A 19,658-nucleotide genomic window follows, 5' to 3' on the forward strand; every position below is an offset into this window, starting at 1 on the left:
ATATTATTGCTGACCGTTCCAGAGCCCACTTTAAAATATTAAATCCAGGTACTTGAGCACCTAGCCTGGTGGAACGATATATAAAATCCCTTATTTGCAATGTCAAACTTTTCCAGCATAGTAACCCCTTCTGGCTTCCCAAACACAAACACATAAACTTGGGTTTCCAAGATGGACATTGTAGCCCACGTTTCCCGCTTAACGGAAACATGAAGAATTGCTTGCAAAACTAGGGAAGGAAGCCAAGAAAAGAAAAACGAGGTGGGAAAGGCCCAACAACGCTGCCTGCGGAGCGCGCCGGCCAGGGAGGCTGAGAAGCGGGAAGATCAGAACTGCCTACGCGCTCTCCGCTTAATGGGAGATTCCCCATCGCAGCAAACGCCCGCCAGCCTTGGGGCGCCTGCGCCGCCGCGGCGATTCGGCGCAGTGGGAGTGGCGAGGGAGGGCGACGCACCTGCGCGAAGGCCGCAGCGGCGGCAGCGGCGGGAGAACCGAGTCCAGTGCGATTGCGCGAAGGCCGGGGCTGTCGGCGGGGTGGGCCCGCGGAGGCGTGCGCCGTGCGCCTGCGCGCAGGGCTGCGTGGCGCGGTGGCGGGGAAGGGCGGTGTGCAGTGAGTGGCGCTGCGGGTGGGGCCGTCGGCGGCGCTGGTGAGCTTTGCGGAGTTGGGCGGTGCCGTGGAGGAGGAGGAGGTGGTGGCTGGGTCTGACGCGGCCCGGTTCGTGGGGGCCCCACTTGTTTATTTATTTATTTCTCGCGTGTGCCTCCGACTGCACGCGCGCTCCACTACTTGGTGGGGAGGGGGTGGGGGGAGGGCCCGGGGAAAAGGGGGAGTTGGAACCGGGGTCGAAACGCCGCGTGACTTGTAGGTGAGGGAGCGCCGAGCCGTCGCCGCAGCCTCCGCCGCCGTGAAGCCCTTGTTCCCGCTGCCGGGAAGGAGCGTCTGGTGCCGACAAGATGGCGGACGGGGAGCTGAACGTGGACAGTCTCATCACCCGACTGCTGGAGGGTGAGTGCGGGGCCCGGCCGGCCGCGGGGAGGGGGCGCCCCCTTCAGCCCTCACTCTCCCTCCGCCGCCGAAACCCGAGGGGACCCCGTTCCCGCTCCGCGGCGGCAGCAAGAGGAGGGGGCGAAGAGGCTGCTTGGCCGGGGGGGAGCGGCCTCCAGGAACACGGTCCGTGGGAGGCAAGGAGAGAGGGGCTGTCCCCGCGGGTGGGGTGGCCCGGCCGGCCCCGGCGGAGAGTGTCCCCGCGGACCCTCGGGGACCGTCACGGCGTCGCCCTGGCCGGGAGATGCGAGGAGCCCAAGGGTGCTGGGTGACCCTTCCCAAGGAGGGTGCGAGGATGCGAGCTTCTGTGCATTGTATGTCCGTGGAACGTGTATTTCTTCTCTGTTCTCTTTGTGCATTGCCCTTGGCTGCCTCCGATTCTTGTTCCGGGAGTGAATTTTATAAAAACCTCGTTGAGACAGTTGTTGGATGTCTTCTGCATTTTTACATGATGCTGTGGGACGAACTCGGTTTAAGGATACGTTAACATTAGCGGGAGTTGAGAACCTATTTATTATTTGGCTTGGGAAAAGAAGGAGTAAAACAGAAGTGTTTGATCGAGCTGAAGATGTACTCGAGAAAGAAGAAATATGTAAACGCGTTTGCTGAAGGCATTTAGCTTTCGGGTTTGAGCGGGATTTAATTTCTGCACAAACTTAGAAAAGGTCTATTGTGAACGCTCTTAGGTTTAAAAGGCATTTACAAGTCTTTGCGGCTTTTGAAGTTTCCGGGTCGTTCTGTTTTTATTGAACAGTTTTATGTTGGGGTGGGGGATTGAGGGAAAAGGAAAAGATAGAGAGGCCGGGATAATATTCAGAGTTAATCGTAGTGTTCTATCGGTGAATCCCTTTACTCTAAAATTTGCATCACCACTAACTGCTTTTTGAGTGTGTAGAAAAGAAGATAACCCTTTTAGAAAATTTAGTCTTCTCTGGAGTGCATAGGCACTTATTTATTGCTTCAGATTACCTGAAGGTAACTGTTTACAACAGGAAAGCGCAGTATATACTTATATTTGTAAATTCATCAAAGAAGATTGTATTGGGGGGGCGAGCTAGTTCCTTTTTTCAGTGGACGTTTCGGTATCTCATCAGTTCAGTGTGTGCCCCTTGTGTAACAAACTACAGTTTATTTGCTCCAGATGTGAAAGCTTTGCAGCAGTCTTAAGACTGGATAAGAAGCAAAGTTTTGCCAGGAACTCTTACCTTTTCCTTTACTATCAAGTTATTCCTGGGAGGCCCCCTGGTGCCTGTAGTCAGTGTTCACTGCTTAAGACTTGGACTTTAACAGCTGTGAACATCTTGCTGGGTCTGTGAGATATTTATTATGAAAAAAATTGTATTTTGTAATTGTGCATTGTTCCAAGAGGGAAAGAAAGCCACTTAGAAACTTTAATGTCTAGGTAACTTTGGGGAAAGTCCAGGCTTGATTTGTAAATTTAAGTATTTTGAAAGTCTGGTGTTTGCATCTCAACTTCTTTCCTTTTATTTTTCATACTTACATATTTGTATACTTTATATGCATAAAACAGGAGATTTATATGTTTTTAAATGTTTGATCTTTAATTTTTTGAGTCAGATGCACCTTTTTCTTTTTAATGATACTCAGAAACTTCACTAGTGGCTTGTTAAGTTTATTGGAAGAAAGATATGAAGGGAAAAGGATATGCGGAGTGATTCCATTAGTTTTGTGAATTCAAATTAAATGATTGGTTCTGGTTTTGGATGATGTCCCCCCCCACACCCTTTTTTTTTTTTTTTTTTTTGGGGGGGGGGAATGAGAAATCTAGTGGAGACTTTTCCCATTTGAAATTTGCAAGCATTTATTGACCTGCTTTATGCTAGTCACCAGGAATCCAAAGAGAAAATAAAAGGAGCTCCCAGTCTAAAGCGAATTTCTGGGCTTTTCCAGCCTCCTCTCTGTTCATATATTCAGCACACTCCCATCGGTAGAGTTTCATTACTTACTTCTTAATCCAAGGAGGTATATTTAGTTTGACAGTACCTCCTTGGAATTCTTAAATTCTGCAGACTCCTTTTCTTTTCCCCTTTCAAAATCTAGACCTATTCAGAGACATCCAGAACAGACTTGGATTTTCTAAAAAGTAGTTACTTTTATTCTTCAAATAAAATTTTTTTTATCTGCCTTGGTTTTCAGTGATGTTACTTGCTCATTAAATTTAACTCAGATTGAAATGATGGTATTTTGTAAAGCTGTCTAGCAGTGTAGCTACAGTTAGTTTTTTTTTTTAAAGTATTAAATAAACATGTAAGTTAAAATTCGGTCAGAATGCCTCCACATTAGGGGACATCAGCAGGACTTCATCTCATTTTAAAATGTTGGTTGTAATTCCAAAACATGCTCTTGATTTTTTTCATTATATCAAATTGCCAATCAGCTGTAACACTTTCAGTGACCATATTTTATAAGTTGCTTTGTGTTTTTTGCTTTTTGAGTGGGCATATGATAGTAATTTCAAAGTGCCTTTAGAACATTTAAAAATTTTCGTCATTTAATGCAAAGCACTGTACTTATTTATTGTGTGAATAGTGCATATTCTTCCAGTATAGGATTAGGTTTTACTTGGTACTAAAAGCCAAAGATGCTGGCCATGCTATCCCCTGTAGTGACCCTGTTACCACATTCTTGTGGCTTATAATAGTGCTCTTGACTGGTTCTTTAAATTAAATCTAGTTCCTTTGGGTGTCCTGGAAAACCCGGTGAAAGCTTTTTACTTTGATCATTATTCCAAAAGGAGTTAGGATGGCATTGGGAGTATAGCATAATCACCTTGCAAACTTTATTCACATTAGAAATGTTGTGTTTATTTTGGGAGGAGGTGAAATGAACTGAGTAGATTGATGCCTTTGGGAAGAGGATAGGATGAGAAACTGCTTCCCGCTAGCTCTGTTCCCAACCAAACTTTATCCAGGTGTTTAAAACTCGTTTGGGGCACCTGGGTGGCTCAGTTGGTTAAGCGACTGCCTTTGGCTCTGGTCATGATCCAGGAGTCCTAGTACAGAGTCCCTTGTTTGGCTTTGTGCCCCGCAAGGAATCTGCTGCTCCTTCTGACCCTTCCCTTCTTGTGCTCGCTGGCTCTCTCCTTCTCTCTCTCTCTCAAATAAATAAATAAAAATTAAAAAAAAAAAAAAAAAACTTGTTTGTACCAGTTGATAATTAACACATGCCTGTTATATGTATCATATGTTGTTATGTATATCATATGTGTATATATACTTTGTATATATGCCTGAATTTGTGAAACTGATCATTTCCTTTCTTGTGGATCATATTCTAAAAGTTCTGTTAGGCTGAGACAGACTAAGCACATAAGAAGCTTTCTTACATGTCCTTTTGAAGGTTAAAAGAAAGAATGGATTTAAATGAAATAGATTAATAAAACCACTTGAAAGCTCTCTTTTTAAATAAAAATTTTATTGAGATATAATTCGTATACTGTGTAATTCACCTATTCAAAGTGTATAATTAAATGTTTTTTAGTATAGTCACAGCTGTGCTGCCATCACCACAATTTTAGAACATTTTCACCACCACCACCCTCAAACACAACCCTGTTGTGATTAGCCAACACTCCTTTTTTCCTTTCAGCCTTCACCTAGCACTAGGTAACCACTATTCTTCTGTGTTTCTAGGATTCTGTCTGTTTTAGACATTTCATATAAATGAAAACATGTAATATGTGGTCTCTTGTGATTGGCTTCTTCTCATGTTTTAAAAATTCATCCATATTGTGTCATGTGTCAGTATTGCATTCCTTTTGTGGATGAATGATATTCCACTGTATTAATAAACCACATTTTATTTATTCATCACTTGGCAGATATTAGAATTGTTTCCCCTTTTTGACTATTGTGAATAATACTGCTATAATATCTACAGGTTTTTGTGTGGGCACTTCTTTTGGGTATACAGCTAGGAATGGAATTGTTGGGTCATACAGTAAGCCTATATGTTTGCCTTTTGAGGAACTGCCAGACTGTTTAAAGCCCCTCCCCCCCGAAATTAAGTTGTTTAATTATGAACCAGAAATCTAAAGTTTAGATGATTTGAAGGAAGTGCTAGTCTAGCTGCTCCTGGCAACCTCAGCTTCCTCAGGGAAAGTGTTGTGTATAGATCCAAAGCCAGGTCTGTTAGAAAAGAGCAGTTTGGGGAGTAGGGAAGATCATCTGAGGAATACTTTCTCTCTCCTGTTGCTTCTTCCTGGATAAGAAGGTAGAGGATATATAAAGGAGAAACATTTTTAAAAACTGATACGGAAATTAGGTCTGTTTTCATTTTGTTATTTGAGTGCAGAGCTGGAGCTTTTCTGATAAATAATTAAATCCAAGATTTAAATTCATTAGGATTTAGAAATCTGTTTACATCTGAATCTAGAGCTAGGATTATATATTAAAATTTAGGATTAAGGGGAAGATAGCAAATTGTATCTAGTGGGCTTTTTTCCCCCTCTACTATCTTACTTTCCATGTTTACTATTTAATGGTGTTGACATTCGGAGGCATGTGTCCTCAATTCTAACAGAGGTAGAATAATATTGTCATATATGTTGAGATATCTAGAAATAATAACTTAAATCATTTAAGTATTTCTGAAACAAAGGTTATCCTGGAAGACTTGGAATATAGGGATGCAAAGAGAAGAAATGGTTTGTAAATGCAGTAGGTTTAGCAGTGGTGTGGCAGTGGATGATGGGAATTCTCAGTTGAATTTTTTAGAATTTAATTTTGAGTGGATACAAATTTATACCCTGGCAAAAAAGTCACTGCCCTTCTAGCAGTTGTAAGTAACCCTTTCAAGGCCTACTTTCCCTGGAAACATAGAGAATCAGTGAATATAGGAAGAAGAAAGTCATCGGGGTCCCATCTCTTTTCTTGTACACCCTCAACCTTTCCCCAGGATTGAATTGGATTGCCTTCAAAGTCTTGGTTATTAATAGGTGGAATGCAATTTTTTTTTATACCTCATTTTTTGAAATACACCATACAACAGACGCTTTCCATCTGTTAGATAAAATTGAAAATGCTTTAGTGGAAATTGTCTTTTCTTCACTTAGAGGTAGAAGAATAAAAATACAGAAACTCATTCTGAAGTCAAGCAAGTATAAATAACCAGTAGCCAGTCTTTTCCTAGTGATGGAAGAATTCAGTCCCTGGACTAGGTGGATACTTGTAATGCAGTAGAAAAAAGTAGTAAAAGGACAGTGACAATGGCCCTTTATTCTGCCTTTACTCTGTTCACATGTCTAGCAGAGTGATTTTTGAGGGTGTATATATCTTCCTGAAAATCCCTGGCCTCAGGGCTCTTTCTACTTTCCCAAATTTACCTCCATCTGTGCAAGGACAAGTAAGAGGTCTTTATCTAATTGTAGGAACATTGCCCTAGGATCGTGATTATGTGCCAACACTGTGTAATTTGGAGGTTTTGATACAGTTTATTTCACCGTAAGGGAATTTCATTCCCAGAATGTTCATCAGAATATCCCTAAGTTCCCCATCTAGTCAATCAGAGGTTGACCAAAGCATTTTCTTGCTTTGAGTATTTGTCTAACACCACTTTAACTTTTCCCCTAGTTTTACCTACTGTTTTCAAGATTGAGAGAAATCAAGTTTAAGGATATCTATTATATAGCTTTCTTGAATGTTATAATTCAGTTATACCGAGTTTTTATTTCAGTTAGTAAATTGAGAAGGAAACTTCATAGGTAACTGTAGGTTTCAACTATGTTATTTGAATATTAAATAATTGAACCAAAGTAATCAGAGAAAATGACGAGGCTTCTGAGAGAGAGAAAGATTAAATTATACAGTGACCATAAGGAATGTATTTTATGAATATTGGGCCTTAACTGCAGTAGCTAATCCTGAATGATAATCAGATGTTCACTCAGTTATGTATTTGCTCAAGATACATTAGTATTGATACAGTGGGAGGTCATGTTTATACTGGTTTAGGGTACAGGTTCTGCATGTATTTTAATTTTAACCCTGGCTTAGTTTCTTTTTTTTTTTTTTTTTTTTTAAGATTTTATTTATTTATTTGACAGAAATCACAAGTAGACAGAGAGGCAGGCAGAGAGAGAGAGGGAAGCAGGCTCCCTGCTGAGCAGAGAGCCCGATGTGGGACTCGATCCCAGGACCCTGAGATCATGACCTGAGCCGAAGGCAGCGGCTTAACCCACTGAGCCACCCAGGCGCCCCTGGCTTAGTTTCTTCTGCATATTGGGGATGGTATTAAATATCTACTTCCATAATATATCTTTAGAGACTGAACAGATAAATCACTTTGAACAATTCATGGTACATAATAAAAATTCAGAGAGTTAGCTGTGGTTACTAGTATAAACCTGAACTGAGAAAGAGGTAATAGAGGACTTATTGTACTGCTGAGCCCTGAACATGCCTCATAGTAATTTTTGAGAAGACTACTCTGTGAGGATCTAACATTTATTTTGTCCTCTATATTATGTTAATTGCATACAGCCACCTTTGTCATATATGTGTATGTATGTGTAAAACATTTCTTTCCTATTTCCGTCATCCAGAGTTTGTAATCTGGTTTGGCATACTAGTGTTGGTGTTGAGGGACAGAGATACTTCTAGGCAGAACACGGTGGTGAAAGGTAATTTAAGAAGATTTGTTGTATGCCTTCTTTTAGCTAGGGACTAAACCAGTGGGTTTCAAACTTTTTGAGTCCAGGGACCACTTTATACTACTAAAAAGAATAGAGGACAAGAGCTTTTATTTATGTGGCTTAATGAGTACTGTATTAGAAATAAAACAATGTTAAAATATCTATTTTTTAATGCACTCATAAATAATAACCCATTATATATTAGCATAAATAATGCTTTTTAAAAAAACAAAAATAGTGATAACTAAATCTCTCTAATGTCTGGCTTTATAGGAGTTAATTATACAGGTATGGGGTTGGAAAATGAAGGAGTATTTTAGTAGTAGTCTTTTTAGATCATTGCGGGTATTTCTTTCATGTTATATTAAAAATCAACAAGTGGTAATTTCTTAAAGCTTAGTTGTAATGTGGAATCTGAAATATCGGTGAGTTTTTTTGTTACTTTACATGAAAATCCAGTGATCTTGCACTTTAAATGTATCTTACACATTCTTTGTCGCATGCATTGGTCATTTGGAAATACCAGCTAAACCAAGTTATTCAGATGTTCAAACGTTGACACATCTGACACAGTATTTAAAAAATCATAATTGTTAATACTACAAGATACCTGAAGAGTCTTTAAGTATGGAGAAGCTGTCAGATTCATGGTATTAGGTACAAGGTTTCCAAAATTTTAATTTTCACTTGAAAGCTTGGGTTTTATCATTAACACAAATGCTGTCACTTGCTTCCCTTGATATGACAGGCTCACTTTGTTCATTTTCAAGAGTATCTGTTAAATATCTAAGTGTAAATAACTATAGTTTGTCAGTTGTGCTTTACGATAAAGATCTTCTCTGAAAAATGTGGCTAGATTGGCTTGGAGCTAAAACAGTCACACTAGTGCTTTTCTTGAAGACCTCCATTGCACTTTGGTATGTAGCAGAAATGCTCAGGGATACTTTCCATTTCATTATACAGAATATTAAAAAGACATACTCAGCAGTGGAGATTTAATAAAACTGGCAATTTTTATTACTTGAGGGCATTCTTCAGTGAAACCGGACTTTTTGTTTCACTGAAAAGTGCACGGCAGTGAACGCCGTCACGACTACCACTACGGTTTGGCGCCACTGCTTTGGTTTGTACCAAGGTGCTAGCAGTTTTGTCCACCATTATTTTGTACCATGCAGTTGTCAGTGTGGTAGAAAAGGGGAATAACACTTTGATCCTATAGAGCTAGGGTACTCTATCTGTGTTCCTGAAACATCTGGCTCTCACCTATGTCTGTTACTTTTCTTTATTTTTTTCTCATTATTTGTTTACCAGTGTATCTGGAATCCTTTTTTAACTTAGGGTTATTCACAGACCCTGTTGAGAATTCATGAAAGCCATAGGCCTTCTCAGAAAAATATGTTCATGTATATACACAGTAGTACAGTTTGAGGTATTGCACAGAGCTCCTGAAGGCCACATTAATTATTCCTATCAGGAGACTTCAATTGAAATTATGACAGCTGCCGAATTCATTCACTTAAAACCCAAATTCCACATTTTAGCCACTTGTGAAAATTTTACTTTTTTAAATTTTTTTACTTTTTGTGGCTTAAAGGGAGACTTACGTGCTAAATAATGGTGAAATTACCATTTCGTCCTACGGAAAAAAAATTTGGGAAATTTAAGAGGTCTGGATTTAAGTTAACTTTGCTTTTGATTTATATATATCCTTGAGTAATTTGGAGGGGACAGGGTAGTGTGAATTAAAATATTAAAGGTTAATGAAGATTACTAAGATTTCGTGGGGCAAACATGATAGTAGTGGGGTTGCTTCTTTTTTCCTGGCATCCTTTCTATCTTAGAGAAGACAATTATTAGAACTTGCTGGAAAAAAATAGCACATGGTTATTGAAACATAAAATTTAATTTATACAAACTACGCATAAAAACCACCTGTATTTCACATACCATTTGTAACTTAAAAGACCTGAATTGAAAAAGTTTTTACGCAAATATGAAATTTGAAATATAACGAGTATAATTTGTGTAGTCATAGGAAGAGGGGATTTCTTTTGGGAGAAGATTGTATCTTGTTTAATTGAGGTTCGATTGCAAGTGTTCATCTGTTAATGCTGATCTGTAATAAGATCTTCGTATTTCATCTTGGAAGGTATCTTTTAACACAGATAGGTACTGCCAAGTACTGATATCAGTCCACAAACATATGATTTTAGTTAATGATTTTAGTCATCATTTGGAAAGCGTTGATAGAATTCTATTACTCCCCTCTTGATACTTGCCTTTTAGCATGTCATCACATTGCACACTAATCAGTTCCACTAGAGGGCTAGGTAGAAGCTCAACTACACAGTTAAATAGATGTTGATATATTTTCCACTAGCATTGAGATCTAAAGAATGTTGTTAGAACTGTGGTTTGAGCTTAGAAAATATATTCATTGCAAATCTATGAGGAAATGAATATCCTGTTTTTACTTTTGACAGCACTGGGAGTGTATAAAGCAGCTTTGACATTTGCTTGTGATTCAGGCAGCATTAGTTATCAAAATGACTTACCACAGTATATGTTTTGCGTGTAAGTATTTTTTGCCTTACATTTTATATTGAATTATTAGGAAACACCATCAGGTTTGCAACAAAATCTTAGTTTATAAAACTCCCTGTAGTAGTGATAGTTATTATTGTCCTTCAAAAAAATTTCAGTATTGGCCCTGAGTTAAAAAAAATTAAAATAAAGCTGTCACTATTAGGCCATCATACTGCTGTGTGGTGAGGCAATTCAAGATACTCAGTTTTTGGGCGCCTGGGTGGCTCAGTGGGTTAAGCCGCTGCCTTCGGCTCAGGTCATGATCTCAGGGTCCTGGGATCGAGTCCCGCATAGGGCTCTCCGCTTGGCGGGGAGCCTGCTTCCCTCTCTCTCTCTCTCTCTGCCTCTCCATCTGCTTGTGATTTCTCTCTGTCAAATAAATAAATAAAATCTTTAAAAAAAAAAAAAAGATACTCAGTTTTTATTTCTGACAAATAGCCATGGAACTGAGAGTGGTTAAGTTCATGAACATTACTGACATTCACTAGTGATACCACTGGTTCAACAATACCTGATCAATTAAAATATCTTTCTCTTGGGACACTTGGGTGGCTCATTCAGTTAAGTCAATTTTGGCTCAGGCAATGATCTCAGGGTCATGAGATCCAAGCCCTGCACTGGGCTGGGAGCCTGCTTAATATTCTCTCTGCTTCACCCTCTGCCTCTCCCCCCCTAAAAAACAAAAACAAAAAATTAAATGCCGTTCTGCTGATCAATTGCTTCATAGACTATAGACACCTTAAATTTTCATAAGCTTTGTAAAATTGTCCAACTAGGTTTTTTTGAGTTCCATTTGTATTTTTGCCACCATCACTTTTTGTTTTGTTTTTTTCTTGGCTTCTTGAAAAAAAGGTTTTTTTTTACCTTTTTTTTTTACCTTATTTATTTGTCAGAGAGAGAGCAAGAGAGAGCACAAACAGAGAGGAGCAGCAGACAGAGGGAGAAGGAGGTTCTCCGCTGAGCGGGAGCCGGATGTGGGGCTTGATCCCAGGACCCTGGAATCATGACCTGAGCCCAAGGCAGACACTAACCAACTGAGCCACCCAGGCTTTTCTCTTGAAAATAATTTTTGCCTGTAGTTCCAAAGAGACAATTCATAGATGCTAACTTCAGTCACTTAATTCAGTATTGGCTCCCCGAATAAGATACAGATAAGTATTGGTAGTATCTGTGAACTCCCCAAGAGCCAAAGAAGACCACTGAAAATGCTTTGTTTTGTTTTTTTGTTTTTGTGTGTTTTTTTGACTGGTTATTGATGTTGCTGTCATTGTCCTCAACATTTCAAGAACTGTTTTTAAAGAAAGGTTAATAGTCTTAAATAAGTTTATTGTCTTGGGACATATTTCTTTGGCTTTTCCAATCAAACCTGATTTCATTAACTCACCATTAGTAAATGGCTTTTCTCTCTTGCTAACACATGAGCCAGTTAGAAACTTCACTTTGGTTGCAGTCTCATTTTTATTTTTGTGAAGAGATTCTGCTTTGATGAGATTCTGTTTAAAATTTTTAAATTTTTCTGATTGTTGCTTTCTGGTGAAATGGGGATGTTGTGATGAGTGCTTATTCTGGTAATGTGAACATACATATGTACATATTTTTAAGCACAGTTGTAATATTACAAATACAATGGGTAGCCATCTAATTCAGTAACAAAATAATCCACACTCCAGTGTGCTTTAAAAGTGTAACATTTGCATTCTATTTTTCTGATTTGACATGATGAGGATGCACTGTAATAAAATCAGAATGTTGCAGTACTAAAAGCAAAATGTTGCAATACAGCAACAAGCATGACACTGAAGACACTTTTGAGTTATTACTGTATCTCTGAAATTTGTAGTACCATAAGGGTGTGAAGTGGGGGAATGCCCAGTCTCCGAGTCTCCCATTGTAACTAATGTACTCTGCCATTGTATGACAAAAGTGCCCATAGATAATACATAACGGTGAGAAGAAGAAAAAAAAATAACAAGAGTTGTTCTGTTCCAGTAAAATACTATATGTGGACACTGAAATGTTACATAATTTTTATGCCTTTTCTCCATTTAAAAAAAAAATAACAGCTCACAAAACCAGGCATTGGGCTGGATTTGATCCTTGGATCTTCGTGTTTTCCCCCTTTCCTGATGTAAATGTGATTTTGCAGAAAGATTACCGATCAGGAGGAGGAGATTTTAATGCTCCCACCAAAATAGTGTGACTGATTGAATTAGGACTGGTAAAATATTGGGTTAGGGCCCATAGTGTTTAGGCCTTTGCAAGGTATTCTTTAAATTTCTTTATATATAATCATTTGAATCTAATGTGTGGCCACTAATCATATTTTGTGTCCTTTTCTATATTTACTTGAGCAACCAACCCAGGAAATGTTTGAGGGTTTCAATCTTTGAGAAAAGATAAGCACCGGTAAGCTCAGCAGTCACTCTGGCTTTTATCCTGGAGGTATAGGGGAATAGATCCCAAACAAAAAGCGGCAGTTTTACTGGATTAGAGGAGAGATGGATGTCTGAAGTCATTAAAACAGTTGATACATAAATCTGAAAGAGGAGAGAATTACATAAACTCTAACCCTAAAATCTGTAGTCTGGCCCTCCTGAAGTCATTGACTGACTTTTAAGGTACACACGTGCAAGAGAAGATTCTAAGAAACCTGGAAGAAAACAGTAACTGGAAAGCTAAAATTCTGGGTAGAGATTCCAGTATTACCCTAGTGGCAGAGGTAAAAATTGAAGACTGCCAAGTTAGGCTATATTACACTCTGAGGTTTCTGTTGATACCCCATCATGGCCATTCCTTCAGATTGACCATAGCCCTTAAGAAAATGTAAATCATTGTCACTCTACCTACTGCTGCTAAAAAGAAGATTGTCATCTAGAACTTACACAGTTTTCATTCATTCAGCAAAATGTACAGGACATTGCTGACAGGCTTAACTGACCAAAAATCAAGAGGAAAAAAGGGAACAAATCCATTGATAATTCGGATGTTAGAATTATTACTGAGGGACTGTAACTGATTTAATATGCTCAAGATAAGAAGTGATGGAAAATTTTACCACAGTCCTGGAAACTTTACAACTAAGAAAAATACATGAGCTAAAAATGAGAATTTGAGAGTTGGGCTTGTTAGCACACTAGAAACAGGCAGTAGTAAGCTAGAAAAAAAAAGTTGTATAGAAATTATATAGTGCTGAGAAAAAAATGGAGGGGAAGTAAAGCAGGAGATAGTCGAAAGGCTTAGCATGCATAATGGGGGAGTCCCAGGAGGAAAGGAAATACAGTCTGGAGGTAATACTGACCAAGGTTTTTCCAAAACTGATCAAGACACCAAAACACAGATTAAAGAAGCTCTGTGGATTCTGGTAGCAAAAATACAAATAAAACCTTGTTGAGACCCATCATAGACTTAACTGTTAAAAATCAAGAAAAAGAATATCTTAAAAGCTGCCAGAGGAAATAAGTCAGTACCTTTAGGAGAGCAATGATGGTTGATACATCACTTGGAACTATAGACACCAGATAACAATAGAAAAGCCTCTCAGTCTGCTGAAGGAAAGGAAAGAACGCTGCCTAGAATTCTAAATATACTGAGCATGTCCTTCAAAATTGAAGGCAAAATGAAGACACAAATGTTGAGAAAATGTATTGATTTGGACTGGTACTAGAAAGTATTAAAATTCATGATGAAACAAAATCCCAGAACAGAACTGCAGAAATAAATGAACAACAATAAGGATAAATATGTGTAAATATATATTAATACTATTTAAAATAATTATGGCTTGTAAGGTTTCAAATGTGTGGAAGCAATGTAGGACAACTATAGAACAAAAAGCTAGAAAGTGATAACTCAGTCAAAAATACATTTGTTGGGGCGGCTGGGTGGCTCAGTCATTAAGCATCTGCCTTCTGCTCAGGTCATGATCCCAGGGTCCTGCGACTAGATGGAGCCCCACATGGGCTTCCTGCTCAGTGGGAGGCCTACTTCTCCCTCTCCCACTCCCCTTGCTTGTGTTCACTCTCTAGTTGTCTGTCTCTCTGTCAAATAAATAAAATCTTTTTTTTTTTTAAATAACATTTGTCATCTCTAGAGTAACTGCCAAAAGAAAAAGAATATGTAACTAAAAAGCTAGTAGAGGAGAAAATGGAATAATTAAAGATAATTGATTATTCCAAAGAAATGCAAGAAAAGAGAAATAAAGGAATGAAGAACATGTGATAACAAAGCAAGTGACAGGGTGGTAGACCTTAACTAAACTTTGTCCGTAATTACAGTAAATAAGAAAGGAGTAAATAGTCAAGACAAAGCCCAGAGCACCAATTCTACTACGTACAAGGGACATATTTTAAATTTAAGGGTACAGATGAGTAAGTACAAGAGTGGGAAAAATACATCATACACATATTAACCAAAAGAAGCCTCGTTGGCTATATATGGCTGTATATGTCAGCAATAGTAAGTAATGCAAGAAGTATCACTAGAGGTAAAGAAGGGTATTGATTAATGTTAAAAGAATGAATTCAGCAGGAAGATAAAACAATCTTAAATTTTTTAGGTATTTAATTTTATAGATCTAAAACACAAAAAAGGAAAAGTTGATAGAACCAAAAGGTTAGAATAGACAAAACCACAAGCATGTAGATAAAGTAATCCCCCTTTCTTAGTAACTAATAAAACAAAGGAAGAAGATCATCAAGGATCTAGTCGATTTAAACAACACCGTAAACTTGACCTAATTGACACACATAGAACACTTTACCCAACAACTACAGGATATACACACTTTTCAGATAATATGTATGGAACATCAGGCACCTGGGTGGCTCAGTGGGTTAGGCCTCTGCCTTCAGCTAGGGTCATGATCTCAGGGTCCTGGGATGGAGTCCCGTATTGGGCTCTCTGCTTGGCGGGGAGCCTGCTTCCCCCTGCCCCCCTCTGCCTGCCTCTCTGCCTACTTGTGATCTCTCTCTCTGTCAAATAAAATCTTTAAAAAAATACACGTATGATACATTTACTAAAATATGCCATATCATATATCACGAAGCAAATCTCAGTAAATTTGAAAGAAACAAGGTCTCAGATTCTCTGATTTCACTAATGATAAACTAGAAACCAGTAGCAAATAACTGGAAAATTCTCAAATATTTAGAAATAAGCAGTGTCTTTTTACACATCTTACTGGCTAACAAAGAAATAACAGTTAAAAATTATAAAATATGTTGACCTGAATAATAACGAAATACGTGTCAGATTTGTGCAATTGCACCAAAAGCAATCCTTAGAGGGATATCTATAGCTCTGTGTGTGGGGGGGTGGGGGGGGAGTCTGTATATTAAACTTCTATTTCAGGACAATGGAAGAATAAGTAAATATAACCCCCTAAAAAGTAGAAGGAAAGCTATATAATAAAGATAAGAGCAGAAATCAAATGTAGGGGCGCCTGGGTGGCTCAGTGGATTAAGCCACTGCCTTCGGCTCAGGTCATGATCTCAGGGTCCTGAGATCGAGTCCGGCATCGGACTCTGCTCAGAGTCCTTCCCTGCCCCCTCTCTCTCTGCCTGCCTCTCTGCCTACTTATGATCTCTCTCTGTCAAATACAGAAATAAAATCTTAAAAAAAAAAAAAAGAAAAATCAAATGTAATGAATCAAATGAAAAGCAGATGTATAATTTTTTAAAAATAAAGTTGTTGAGAGATTAATATTATGAAAAACCTCCTAGAAATACTAATAATGTACAAAATAGAAAACCAATTACCAATATCAAAAAAGATACAGGAGACATGATTAGTAATGGAGAGTAAAGACATGGAACAACTGAAAGCAATAATGTAATCCTGGCTTGAATTCTGTGCAAGAGCCAAAGAAAATGCTATAAAGGACATGATTAAGACAGTTATTAAAATTGTAGTCTATTTTTCACATTGAAGATTTATATCAGTGTTAAATTCCCTGAATCTGATAACTTATTCTGTGCTGTATGTAAGAGAATTTTCTTAGGAAGTAATACACTGATAAGGGAGCATGATGTATATATACAGTCTATCCTCAAGTGGTTTAAAGAAAAGTTATACTTATGTATTTTAAAGGACAAAAGATTTTTTAAACAAGGCTAATAAATTTTATAGTTGAGATGAAAAACTCATTTTGGCAAAACTGACACAAGTAATAGAAAATCTGAATAGTCTTACATATGTTAAAATTAATTTATACTTGAAATAATTCTCAAAAAGAAAATTCTATGCCCTTTTGATTTCACTACTGACCTAAACATTTAAAGAAGAAATTAGGTCAATTTTATATAGTCTGTCACAGAAAACAGAAAAAGAACACTTCCCAACTTGTTGTTTTTTTGTTTGTTTTGTTTTAAATCACAGCCCTAATACCCAAATCTGACAGATAGGAAGGAAAGGAAATGACCAGCCACTGTCTCATAAATATAGCCACAGGAATCATGAGCAAAATATTAGCAAATTGAATCTTACAATAAAAAAGATAATGTCATAATTTGGTGGGTTTATTCTTGGAATCAAAAGGAAGCTAAATACTCAATATAAATCATGTTAATAGAGTAAGATGGGGGATTATATGATTATCTCAATAGATGAGAATATATAGTATTTGATAAATTTAAACACCTTTCCTGATAAAAATTCTTAGCAAACTAGAGTATGTACAAAACTGTAGCTATCATAATGGTGAAATATTGAATGCCCTTTCCTCTAAGTTCAGGAACAAGACAAAGAAGACTATTAGCACAGTTTTTCAACATTGTCTTGGAGGTCCTAGCCAATTCAGTGAAGAAAAAGAAAAGATACAAAAATTGGAAAAGAAGTAAAACTGCCTTCACAGATGATATGATTGTATACTTGGCAAATCCAGAGATCTTCAGACTGTTAGAATAGGAAACAAAGTCAGTATTCAAAAATCAGTGAAATTGATACTAATATCAAACAATTAGAAAATGAAATAAGAAACCATGTTTACACAGCAGTGCCCCCTTAGCTCAGTTTAATGAAAATGTGCAAGACTACTACATAAACACTACAAAACATTGCTGAGAGAAACAAATGACAACCTAAGTAAAAGAGATACCATGTTTATGGATTGGAAGACTCAAAATTGTTAAGATAATTCTCCCTGAACTGTATTTATTCCCAATTAAAACCCCCACAAGTTGGGGTGTGGGGAAATAGAAAAGCCTATTTGTTTATTTATTTGTTTGTTTATTTTTAAAGGCAGTTTTTTTTTTTTTAAGATTTTATTTATTTGACAGAGATCACAAGTAGGCAGAGAGAGGAGGGGAAGCAGGCTCCCTGCTGAGCAGAGAGCCTTATTCGGGGCTAGATCCCAGGACTCTGGCAGAGGCTTAACCCACTGAGCCACCCAGGCGCCCAAGAAAAGCCAATTTAAAAACACATTTGAAATACAAAATGACCTAGATTAGCAAAGGCAATCTTAGCAGAGTTGGAATGCTTTTATTACGGATACCAACACTTTATAAAAAGCTACAATAATTAAGACAGTGTAGTACTGATATAAACATAAACAGGTTAATGGGACTGTATGGAGTTTACAGAAATAGACCCATTCGTGTATATGGTCACCTGATTTTTCTACAACACTACCCCTGCAGTTCTGTGGAGAAAAGGTGATTTTTACAATAAAAGGTGCTAAATCAGTTGGATATCTGGGTGGATAAAAATGAAACTTGATGTTTACCTCAAACCAGACACAAAATAAAGGATTATCAAATAAGATAGGTGAGAAAACATTAAAGAATCTAGAAGGAAACATAAGGAATGATCTTTAAAGGAGGCAAAAATTTCTTGAACAAGATGTAAAACACAGTGACCAAAAAAGATTGATTAAAATTAACTAAGATGGATTTAAATGTATTAAAATAAGGAACTTACTGGGGTACTTGAGTCGCTCAGTGGGTTAAGCGTCTGACTCTTGATTTCAGCTCAGGTCAAGATATCAGGGTCATGATTTAGAGCCCATCAGGGAGTCTGCTGGAGATTCTCTTTCCTTCCCTCTATTCCTCCCCACCTCCCCCTTCCATGGTCACTCCCCCACTCAAATAAATAAATAGATCTTTAAGGAACTTCATCAAAAGAAAGCATGAGGGAGAGAAAAGGCAGTCCATAAACTGGGAAAAAATACTTTTAATACATGGCTCCAACAAAATATTTATTTGGGACATGGAATTTCTACAGATCAGTTTTTTAAGAGATGGTCCAAATGAACTTCACAAAAAAGGATTTCTAAATGACCTATTAAGCACATGAAAAGATATTCAACATCAGTTACCAGGATAAAGCAAATAGAAGTCTCATTGAATACCACCATACACCCAATAAAACAGCTAAAATTTAAGACTAATACCACCCAGTGTTGGTAAAGATGTAGAGCAACATTGTTGGTGGGTTGTAAATTGGTATAACTACTTTAGGAAGCTGGCTATATCAACTTCTTAATTAAGCTGAGCCTTCCCTATGACTCAGCAGTTCTCCTATGTTTCACTTACCCCAGAGAAATATATCCAAGTATTCATGAGCATTTGTAATAGCGCCAAAATAGAAGTGACCCAATAGAATTGATAAATACAGTGTGGTATTTGATACAATGGAATACTTTAGGTGGCTGCTGAACACAGTAAATGGGTAGATTTCAATGAGCAAAAGAGTATATGCTGTATATACTCTGTATATATCTGTTTATCCAAAATTCAAAAATGGGTCAGATTAATCATACTGACAAGGTAAAAATACTAACCTTGGGCATTATTATTGTAGGTTAAGGGTATAAGGAAGCCTTCAGGGCGGCTGGAAGTGTTCTATATCTTGCCTGTGGATAGTGGTTACTTTTTATTTTCTTTAATGTGTTTTTTAAAGATTTTATTTATTTATTTTACTATTCATTTGTTTGTTTGTTTGTTTGTTTAGTCACTCTCTTTATTTGTCAGAGAGAGAGTACACAAGCAGGGGGAGCAGCAGGCAGAGGGAGAAGCAGGCTCCCTTCCAGGCAAGGAGCCTGATGCGGGACTCAATTCCAGGACCTTGGGATTATGACCTGACCTGAAGGCAGATGCTTAACTGAGTAAACCACACAGGTGTCTTGGATGATGGCTACTTAAGTGTAGACATACTTAAAATTTATTGAGTAAATGCCCATAATGTTAGTGTACTGTACTGTATATGTGTGATCCTTCAAAGTATTTTCTAAACAGTATGCTATAATTGTGTTTTTACCTGGCTTGTAATTATTACCTGCTGAAATTTTTCTCTTGAAAACTATTGACTAAAATTTTTTTTGTGGTAGTAGAGGAGAAAGAGTTTTGAGTTAGAAGACTGGTTCTAAATTTTTTTCTGCTG

At 37.9% G+C, this 19,658-nt stretch overlaps 1 protein-coding gene across 2 annotated transcripts in view; it reads left to right on the forward strand.

Annotated features, from left to right (window-relative positions):
- Nucleotides 1-541: 541 nt before the first annotated feature.
- Nucleotides 542-19,658, forward strand: part of PPP1CB (protein phosphatase 1 catalytic subunit beta) — a 43,834-nt gene continuing 24,717 nt past the window's right edge. The window contains exons 1-2 of one of the 2 annotated variants that reach the window (XM_059405367.1): nt 542-647; nt 867-1,006. In XM_059405367.1, the coding sequence (XP_059261350.1) occupies nt 955-1,006 (52 nt within the window). In that variant the 5' untranslated portion in view covers nt 542-647; nt 867-954. Of the gene's footprint in view, nt 716-866; nt 1,007-19,658 lie in introns of both variants that reach the window. The other variant, XM_059405368.1, reaches the window with a different exon arrangement.

Source organism: Mustela nigripes, chromosome 7, assembly GCF_022355385.1.
Source record: "Mustela nigripes isolate SB6536 chromosome 7, MUSNIG.SB6536, whole genome shotgun sequence".
Taxonomy (NCBI): Eukaryota; Metazoa; Chordata; class Mammalia; order Carnivora; family Mustelidae; genus Mustela; species Mustela nigripes.